The sequence below is a fragment of the Pongo abelii genome, chromosome 7 (assembly GCF_028885655.2).
Source record: "Pongo abelii isolate AG06213 chromosome 7, NHGRI_mPonAbe1-v2.0_pri, whole genome shotgun sequence".
NCBI lineage: Eukaryota > Metazoa > Chordata > Mammalia > Primates > Hominidae > Pongo > Pongo abelii.
This window is the reverse complement of record NC_071992.2, coordinates 157938384-157948102: the sequence shown is the minus strand read 5'-3', so window position 1 is coordinate 157948102 and position 9719 is coordinate 157938384. Positions and strand designations below refer to the sequence as shown.

The window sequence follows — 9719 nt, the reverse complement described above, 5'->3', positions numbered from 1 at the left end:
GGCGTGGGCACTGAGGGTGGAGGCCCGGCCCCCCACCCACCGTACCCGGGTCCTCCTCCCTCTGAAGAGGGCCTGCCTCCGTCACCGTTTCTACCACGAATGTGTTCACTGCACCTTCGGACCCATGCGGCTTCCCAGTCCCGACGCTGCCCGGCCTGGTCCGGTGTCCCAGTTGGGTTCCTGGTCCACCGTCCCACCGTCCGCCTTCCCCGCCAGGCCCAGCCGCCCAGGCCTGTCGGAGTGTGTGCAGAAAAAGCGCCGGGCGCGGGAGAGCTGGGGAAACTCTTTATTTATTCTGTTCGCTCTCGAGGCAGCGGCGGGGCCCGGGCCAGCCTGGGGGTGCCGTCGCCGGAAGCGCTGGCCTCGGGCTCCGGGAAGGCGGCGGCGGGGCCGGGCAGCAGCAGGACGAGGCCGGGCCCGGGCCCCGCGCGCGGGCGTAGCTCAGGGCCAGTCGCTCCAGGCGCCGCTTGCGCATCGCTGCCTGGGCCGTGGCGTGCAGAGGCCGCAGCAGCGCGGGGGGCGAAGCTCCGGGGCCGCGCAGCAGGAAGTCGAAGTCTGCGCGGTCGCGGGGATCATAGAAGAGCGGCCCGCAGGCGGGGTCCGGCCCCGGCGGCCAGGCGAACGGGAAGGGCAGCGTGAAGTTCTCGGTGAGCACGCGGATGGCGAAGTCGTCCTGCTTGCCCAGCGCGCGGTAGGCGCGCCCGATGCCGCGGAAATGCGCCTCCCAGAGCCGCGCGTCCCCGCCGTAGATGTCCGGGAAGGCGGGCTCCGGGGGCGCCGCGGGACCTGCGGGCGGAGGGGACAGTGAATGCCCGGCAGTGCGGGGAGGGCCCGGAGCGGCCCGCGCAGGCAGGAGACGAGGAGGCCGGGCGCGAAGAGAGGTGGCCAGTCTGGAAGGAGCCGCCGAATGAGCTCGAAAGGCAGAGCTGGGGATGGCCAGGGCCACCTGGTGATGAGGCGAGGCCGGGCCCTGCATTTCTGAGGGAACAGCACCAGCAAACCAGGAAGAGGGGGAGGTCCTGAGTGTAGGGAAGGGGATGCTCACTAAATACTCTTTGGGCAGAGCGTTCCCAATGGCGAGGAGGCTGCAGACTTTGGCCAGCGTGACCATGTGGGGACTGAGCGAGCTTAGGATGTTGAGGTTCTCCCTGAAGACAGTGGCCAGCTTGGGGCAGGAGGTGAAGCGGTCACTCTCATTTGAAAGTTGATCCGGCCGCTGTGCAGAGAATGGACTTTGGGGGCCCAGCTTCAAGGTCTGGTCAGATCCAGGGGAGGACAAGATGAACATGAGGATGGGAAAACACCACCTGGGGAGAGGCTGCAGGGCCAGATCGCCAGGCCTTGTAGACCGAGACAGGGAGGAGCCTGTGGGGACAGCCTGGCTCGCAGCCTGGACACAGCTGACCCTGGGATCCAGAGGGAGCTGCAGCCCCAGGAGGGAGAGGTGGTGGAAGGGGAGTTTGGTTTTGGCTCAGTCATGCCACCCTTCAGCCTATCCGTGGTCCCCAGAAGGCACCCAGGTTGCTGGCCCATGGTCCACACCCTGCCCAAATCTAGGCCCTCCATTCAGGAGAGACCCCTACCTTCCTTCTTCCCTTCATTTAGCAAATGTGCTTAGCTGTAGGGATACTGAAGTGAGCAAAGCAGCCATGGGGCCTCACTTGGGCACACAGTCCAGGAAAGAATGTAGTCAGGCCCCAGGTGGACACAGGAGCCAGACCAGGCAGCTCTCTGGGGATGGCCACACTGGGAGGTTAGGAAGTGGGAATGGATAAACATGACCATGAATTGTCAGATCCTTCTCCCAACACCCTTGAGAGGGGTAACAATATTCAGTCTGTTTTACTGGTGAGGATACAAACCCAGAGAAGTCATACACAGATGCCGAGCTGAAGCCCTGGGCTGGGCAATCACTTTCCACTATGCCACGCCCCCGGCTCAAGGGCCTTTTGATTAAGAGTCTCTTCCCTCTGCACAAATATTCACTGAACACCTACTGTGTGGCAGGCAGGCTCTGTTTGAGCCATCAGCTACTGCCATGAGCAGCACAGACGTGGGGTTCCTTCCACCTGTCAGGGCCTGGGCTAGTCTTTCACCTTCCAAGAGCCTCTGAAAATGGAACCAACCAACCCTGTTCTGCTGCAGTTGCAGATGAGATGACATTGACCAGGCTGTTTGATCAATGGGAAGTACTTTCCTAAATCAGCACCGTGGACAGCGCCATGCTGGGGCTAAGAATGGAGCCCCCAGGCTGGAGAAGATCCGGCTCACACAGAGCCTAGACTGCTCTGCTTGTAGAGGGGTCGAGGCTGGACATAGACACTGGGGAGATGATGTTTAAGCCACAAAACTAGATGAATCACTGCGGGAGTGGGGTTAGAAAGGGCAGAAGCGCAAACAGAGAGCTTAGGGTCCTCCCTCCTGACCAGGTCAAGGAGAGGAGGAGCCAGTGAGGGCACCAAGAGAGAGCGGGCAGTGATGGGAGTGTGGGAGCTCTGGAAGCCAAGTGTGGGAGCAGGGACCTGAGCCGTGTGCTGCTGGCGCCTCACATCAAATGAGGCCCCACAAGTGACCTCAGACTTACCAGCGCAGAGGTCACTGATGACTTTTGCTAGAGCTGCTTTAGTGAAGCACTGGAAATTAAAACCCGGTGAGAGTGGGTTCAAGAGCAAATGAGAGGGAAGAACGTGGAGGCAGCAAGGACAAATGACCTTCCTGAGGTTCGGCTCTGAATGAGGAGCAGAGAAGTAGGGCAGGAGCTGGAAGGGAAGTGGGGTCAAGAGACAGGATAAATCGCAGCATGCTTTCATGCCAGTGGGAACAACCTGGGAAAGAGCGGTATCGTGATGCAGGAGAGAGAGGGTGAAGAGTTGCTGGAGTGACAGCATGAGTTGGGAGATGGAATGGGAGAAGCTGAATGCTGCCTTTGGCTGAGAGGAGGGATGGGGCATTCACAGGAGCAGGCCGGGGTGGACAGTGCCCAATGCCATAAGTACAGTGGGTGGGCACCAGCAAAGTCCTCTTCCAGTGCCTTCAGCTTCTCAGGGAAGGAGGCTGCAAGGCCAGCAGCACAGTGTGAGGAGAGAGAGGATGGGGGCTTAGAGGGAGAGAAGGTGCAAGGTGGTTGCTAGGTGAGGAGAGGCTGGGCAGACCAGGGAGGGCAGCGGAGCCAGCCTCCTTGCTGCTGAAGCCCTGGCCAAGTGCAGGCATTAGCAAGGCAGAGTTCGCTCAGCTGCAGCCCACTGCAAGGGCACAGGCAAGGGCAGCAGGGAGTTGGGGCTGCCAAACTAGTACAAGAAAACAGGAGGGGGGCCAGCGAGGGGGCAGAAGCCATGGCAAAGATGTGAGCAGGGGTGGAGGAGGCCAGACAGGTGGAAGACACTGTGGGCTTCCATCTCACTAAAGGAGTGCTGGGGCTGGCCCTCGAGGGCAGGAGCTGGGGCGAGAATCCCCAGAGTGCGGTGGGGACAAGGGGACTGCAGTTTGGGTACAGTTTGTGGGGCGGGTGGCTGGGTGAGGGGACAAAATCCTTGGAGGAGTCCAAGGGGCTGAGAGAAATCATCAATAGGATGACAGGAGAGCTAGGGACAGGGCAGGGCAGGGGCCAGGGTCTTCAGGAGCGAAGGCATTGACCATGGGCAGGGTGCACGGATGGGTGGGCAGATGAGAGGGTGGAGGAGTGGGTGGATGGGTGGGTGGATGGATGGATGGATGGATGGATGCATGGATGGATGGATGGATGGATGGATAGGTGGGTGGGTGGGTGGATGGGTGGATGGATGGATGGATGGATGGATGGATGGATAGGTGGGTGGATGGGTGGATGGGTGGGCAGATGAGTGGGTGGAGGAGTGGGTGGATGGGTGGGTGGGTGGATGGATGGATGGATGGATGGATGGATGGATGGATGGATGGATAGGTGGGTGGGTGGGTGGATGGGTGGATGGGTGGATGGATGGATGGATAGGTGGGTGGGTGGGTGGATGGGTGGATGGATGGATGGATGGATGGATGGATGGATGGATGGATGGATGGATAGGTGGGTGGGTGGGTGGATGGGTGGGCAGATGAGTGGGTGGAGGAGTGGGTGGATGGGTGGGTGGGTGGATGGATGGATGGATGGATGGATGGATGGATGGATGGATGGATAGGTGGGTGGGTGGGTGGATGGGTGGGCAGATGAGTGGGTGGAGGAGTGGGTGGATGGGTGGGTGGATGGATGGATGGATGGATGGATGGATGGATGGATGGATGGATGGATAGGTGGGTGGGTGGGTGGATGGGTGGATGGATGGATGGATGGATGCATAGGTGGGTGGGTGGATGGATGGGTGGGCAGGTGAGTGGGTGGAAGAGTGGGTGGATGGGTGGATGGATGGATGGATGGATGGATGGATAGGTGGGTGGGTGGGTAGATGGGTGGATGGATGGATGGATGGATGGATGGATGGATGGATGGATAGGTGGGTGGGCGGGTGGATGGGTGGATGGATGGATGGATGGGTAGGTGGGTTGGGTGGGTGAATGGGTGGGTGGATGGGTGGATGGATGGATGGATGGATGGATGGATGGATGGATGGATGGATAGGTGGGTGGGTGGGTGGATGGGTGGATGGATGGATGAATGGGTGGATGGATGGATGGATAGGTGGGTGGGTGGGTGGATGGGTGGATGGATGGATGGATGGGTAGGTGGGTTGGGTGGGTGAATGGGTGGGTGGATGGATGGGTGGATGGATGGATGGATGGATGGATGCATGAATGGGTGGGTGGGTGAATGGGTGGGTGGATGAGTGGATGGATGGGTGGGGAGAGAGGTGGGTGGGTGGGTGGGTGGAAGTGTGGATGGATGGATGAATGGATGGATGGATGGATGGATGGATGGATGGATGGATGGATGGATGGATGGTTGGGTGGATGGATGGATGGGTGGGTGGGTGAATGGGTGGGTGGATGGGTGGATAGATGGGTGAGTGAATGGATGGCTGGCTGTCCCTCCCACTGCCTCTGAGATCCAGAGCTGGGTTTTAGAAGAGGCAAGGGCAGAATGATCTGGAAGGGGCCCTAAAGAGTGAGAAGGACCCTGCACACCTCCAGGTCCATAGGTCCAAAGGCTTCAGGAAGAGAGCCAACCCCTTCCCTGGGGACTTCAGAGCATCAGAGCATTGGGGAGGGTAGGGAGGAGAAGGACCTTTACAGGGAGGCTTTGATGCCCCCATCCTGGCCCAGCCCCACTGCCACTTTCTTTCATGACCTTGGCAGAGCATCTTCTGGAAGATGGGTCAGAGGGCCTCTTCCTGCTCCCACATTCTCAGAGCCCCAGGTGCCCCGTCCTCCTTCCCCTCCATTCCCCTCCCTCACCAAGTGTCTCACCTGGAGTGGCTACAGAAGGAGGGGGCAGACCTGCCGGGCTGGGGGTCCCAGGACAAGAGGAAGCCATGCCAGCAGCCCGGGGGACAGGCTTCTGTTTACTTGGCTGCCCAGGAGACAGGGAGGGGCCTCCCAGGGGAGGACAGAACCTTGCATTTAAAGGGCTTCCACTCAGGAGTGGGCTGGGGCTGTGGGGGAGGCTGAGTGGGGACCTGTGGGCTCGGTGGCCTCTTGTGCACTAACCTCTCTGTGGGCATCACTGCAGCCCCTCACCCAGCACCCTGCCCCTCGCCTGGACCCTGCAGGGCCACCCTCTGGGCCAGCCTCCCATCCTTAACCCTTCCCATTGCACCCAGGAACCCTCCAAGATCAATCCCCAGTCACATCTGCTCACCTGTCCTGCTCAGGGACTATGAGAACCTGGCACCCAGAGACCGCCAGCCTGTCCCCACCAGCACTCTTCCTCCTGACTCGCCTCGGGTCAGCCTGGTGTCCACAGCCGCAGCCTGTGAGTGCCCTCAGGGCAGCCGAGGCCTTGATCCAGCCTCAGCTGGCCTGTCCCGCCAGACCACGGGGCTCCCACAGGCATTCCCGAAGTCTTCAGAGCCCAGGTCAGCAGTCCCCATCTTCAGCAACTCCAGTAGTCCCTATGAAGCAGGTCAGACCTCGCCCCAGCCACAATGAGCTCATGGGGATATCAGTTCCCCCAAAGTGGGATCAAGTGCTGGTAGGGGTGGGGACATGAGACAGAGAAGGGAACAAAGCCTGGGAAGACACATCCTAGCACAGTTTTACCGGGGATGGCCTCAGAGCTACCCCGCCTGCCCAAACAGCCGTGGGCTGCTGTGTCCCCAGCAGGTGTGGCTTGCAAGCAGCCTGGCAGCCAGAGATGGCCTCAGGGAAAGAAAGGTAAGTGCTCCCAGGGGCCTGAGCTGGGGCCTGGCTCTTCACAAGGAGAACCCCAGCCACAGACTGGGATGTGATCGAGCAGTCAACGCCCCTGGTGTTTGAGTGTCACTCATGCCAGGCTCTCTGTTACCACAGCCTCTAATACAGCAGGGCTGTGACGTAGGACAGGACGGGGCTTGACTGGGGAGCAGGGGCCTCCTCCCCTCTCCTGGTCTCTGTATTTTTGCACCTCCACATCTCTGTGCAATTGCCTTGAGAGGGTGCCCTTCCCACTCTCCTCTGCAATGCAGACTCGTGCTCCCCCTTCAGGTTCTGGCTCATACCACCTCCTCCAGGAAGCCCACCCGGCCTGCTCTGTACCTGAGAGCCTCCCAGGCCTGGCTGGCACCCCCATCAGAAGTCATCTGTTTGGATATGGTCCCTCCACTGCCTCCCATGGGCTCCCATGTGTCCTGGTGATGACCTCAGGCTGCACATGGTCCCATGTCCAGGGCCCTGCCCCTCGGGGCCACACCTCTGAGCAGCTCAGGCTCCAGCTCCCTCCGCTGAGATTCCTAGGTCAGTGCCAGCCTCAGACTTAGGAAGGTGGGTATGTGGGAGGCAGGGAAGGCCAGGGTTGTCATAGCAAAACCCTGTACCCATTCTGTCTTCCCACCCCCCTGAGAACCCCTCAGGACAGGCCTGGGCCACGTCCTCTGGGCCAGACTTAAAGAAAGGCCTGCCCAGCCCCAGCAGGTGAGCTGGAACCCTTCTCCCCAGATAAGCCACACCCCACGCCCTCCGCCACCTCCAGCAAGGCTGGGGTGCAGCCCAGGAGACCCAGCAGAGGCCGAGGCTCTGAGTGGGACGCTCGAAACCTGTGGGCTGTGCAACCTCCTCACCTCCCTGAGCCTCGTTTGCCCATCTATGAAATGGGGCTGAAGACCTGAGGTGAACAGAGAAATAAATGGACCTTTGAGAAGGGACAATACAGTATAAACAAAGCTGGAAGTCAACCTGGCCTTGGAACCTCCCCTCACCCTGGAGGCCTGACTTCCTGGCCACCTCGTGATGGGACCTTTGTCGTTGAAGACCCTCCGATCTTATGGGGGGCGGGGCTGGGCCTGGAACCTGCCACGGCACTGCTCTGAAAGGCACATGTGTGTCTCACATTCACTGGTATAAAACGACAGACGTGGAACAGGAAATCGAGCTCCCTGCATTCCCGCACGCGTGGCGCCTGCACATGGTCCCATGTCCAGGGCCCTGCCTGTCCAGGGCCCTGCAGGTGTCCACAGCTGCAGCCTGTGAGCATCCTCAGGGCAGCCGAGGCCTTGATCCAGCCTCAGCTGGCCTGTCCCTCCAGACCACGGGACTCCCACAGGCGTTCCTGAAGTCCTCAGAGCCCGGGTCAGCAGTCCCTGTCTTCAGCAACTCCAGTAGTGCCTATGAAGCAGGTCAGACCTCGCCCCAGCCACAAAGAGCTCATGGGGATATCGGTTCCCCCAGAGTGGGATCAGGTGCTGGTAGGCAGCATGTGTGCACAGTTCCTTCCCGTTACTGTCCTGTGTGACACCCCCCCCAGTGAGGTCACAGTGCTGGGATGGCCCCCACAGGCACAGTGCTCAGGAATGTGGAGCGTGCCCGGGATCTGGCCTCCAGCCATGAGGTCTACGACCTCTGCTTCCTCCGTCCAGGCCCTGAGCGCCATCCGCAGTCCCAAGAAGCAGCGTCCCAGTGCCCCGTCCAGCCTCCACCCCCGAACATTTCCTGAGCCCCTGCTGGGCCAGGCTCTGAGCTAGGCATGGAGAAGGATGGGAAGGCTGAAGCCCAGCCCTCCAGGCACCTGTAGGCAGGAGCACACCCAGCTCTCGGACCTCAGAGTCAGCCATGGTGAGTGTGGTCCTGTATTCACATAGCCCGCATGTGTTTTCCACCTTCCTGTGCTCCAGCCAGGTGGCGCCCCGACACCAATTCTCAAGGCAAGCGCAGGTCAACTTCAGCTTAGCCTGGTGGGCTCCGGCCGAATTACGGTCCTGAATGGCAGCTCAGCTATCAATATCATTGTGTGACCATGAGAGGAAGAAACAGTTCATTCTGACATGCTCATTCTGCAGACCACCACTGAGCACCTCCTGGGGACCACGCCTCAGCTGGCTGGTGGCTTCTAAACCAAGCTGTATCAGTCAGGGAGACATCTAAGCTGTTGCAACAAAGCACCCCCAAATACAGTGGCTAAAACAAGACAGAACACTTGTCTCCCTCCTGCAACAGTCTGGCCACTGCAGGCCTTGAGGGCAGCTCTGCTCCATAGGGACACTCAGGGGCCCAGGATCTTTGGCCTGTGGCTCTGCCCTCACCTGGGGGTGGGTGTCCTTATCTGCGAGGCCAAGGTGCAGCGGCACGTACTGCATCCCAGCCCGGGAGGGGCAAAGGCAGTCATGGGCTGGCAGCTTCCTATGGAGAACACAAGGAGACACTGCCCACTCCATTTCTCAAACTCCAGGGCACTGCCCACTCCACTTCTCAAACTCCAGGGCACTGCCCACTCCACTTCTCAAACTCCAGGGCACTGCCCACTCCACTTCTCAAACTCCAGGGCACTGCCCACTCCACTTCTCAAACTCCAGGGCACTGCCCACTCCACTTCTCAAACTCCAGGGCACTGCCCACTCCACTTCTCAAACTCCAGGGCACTGCCCACTCCACTTCTCAAACTCCAGGGCACTGCCCACTCCACTTCTCAAACTCCAAGACTGAGGATAGTCTTGTGGTCCCTGTTGGCTGCAAAGGAGGCTGGGACATGCCATCCACTCCTGGGTGACCATGTGCCCAGCATCTGGAGGGACAACCTTCATTTGGCGGCAAGAATGAAGCCGATCCAGTGCGTCTCAATGTGGGCTCCCCTGCAGCCGAGGGTGCGCTTCCTGGAGCTGCTGTAACTAATCAACACCATCCTGGGTTAAAGTCGCATCCCTGGGCCAAAACCAAGGAGCCAGCAGGGCCATGCTCACCCCCGAGGCTCTGGCCGGAGCCTTCCTCACCTCTGCCAGAAGCTGGTGGCTGCCTCCCTCCAACCTCTGCCTCCAGGGCCACACAGCCTCCTTTCTTTCTGTAGTCAAACCTGCCTCTGCCTCCCTCTTGTAAGGCCACACATAATTGCATTGGGGGACCACCTGGATAATAATGTCCCTAAAGATTCTTAATTTCATCACAACTACAAAGTCCTTATTTGCCATAAAAAGTAATAAGTACAGGTTCCAGGCATGAGAACATTGACACTTTGGGGCATTTCTTCTGCCTACCATGCAGACCCCAAGGCAGCAACTCAGGGCAGGCATGTTCTTGGGACGTGATCCCAGGAAACACTGTGGGGTGGGGGAGGAAGAGAGACTCGGAAGGTGGGAAGCCAGAGTGGCGTTGTCAAGCACTCAGCATCCTGGAAGCCACCAGGGCTTGAT

At 59.8% G+C, this 9719-nt stretch overlaps 2 protein-coding genes across 3 annotated transcripts in view; one reads left to right on the top strand and one right to left on the bottom strand.

Annotated features, from left to right (window-relative positions):
* Window positions 1–272: 272 nt before the first annotated feature.
* C7H8orf90 (chromosome 7 C8orf90 homolog) lies at window positions 273–5511 on the bottom strand. Of its 2 annotated transcripts, XM_054518931.2 has the most exons (3): window positions 1584–1768; window positions 1046–1255; window positions 273–786 (listed from the first exon to the last, which is right to left on the bottom strand). In XM_054518931.2, exons 1-3 carry the CDS (start codon window positions 1599–1601, stop codon window positions 442–444), a joined length of 573 nt encoding a protein of 190 aa, XP_054374906.1. In that variant the 5' UTR covers window positions 1602–1768; the 3' UTR covers window positions 273–441. The 2 variants fall into 2 exon arrangements, with proteins under 2 accessions (XP_054374906.1, XP_054374907.2); XM_054518932.2 differs by lacking the exons at window positions 1046–1255; window positions 1584–1768 and adding an exon at window positions 5374–5511.
* A 2318-nt stretch (window positions 5512–7829) lies between these two features.
* The window catches only part of LOC100451616 (maestro heat-like repeat family member 5), a 78606-nt gene continuing 76716 nt past the window's right edge, over window positions 7830–9719 (top strand). The window contains exon 1 of the mRNA XM_063726852.1: window positions 7830–8151. Coding sequence (XP_063582922.1) covers window positions 8073–8151 — 79 coding nt within the window. The 5' untranslated portion in view covers window positions 7830–8072. The remainder of the gene's footprint in view (window positions 8152–9719) is intronic.

Excerpts from the sequence above, each read along its gene's own strand:
- C7H8orf90 (XM_054518931.2), bottom strand. Across the intron at positions 787-1,045 it reads CTCTGCCCAAAGAGTATTTA|GTCCCGCGGCGCCCCCGGAG; the intron begins GTGAGCATCCCC and ends CTCCGCCCGCAG.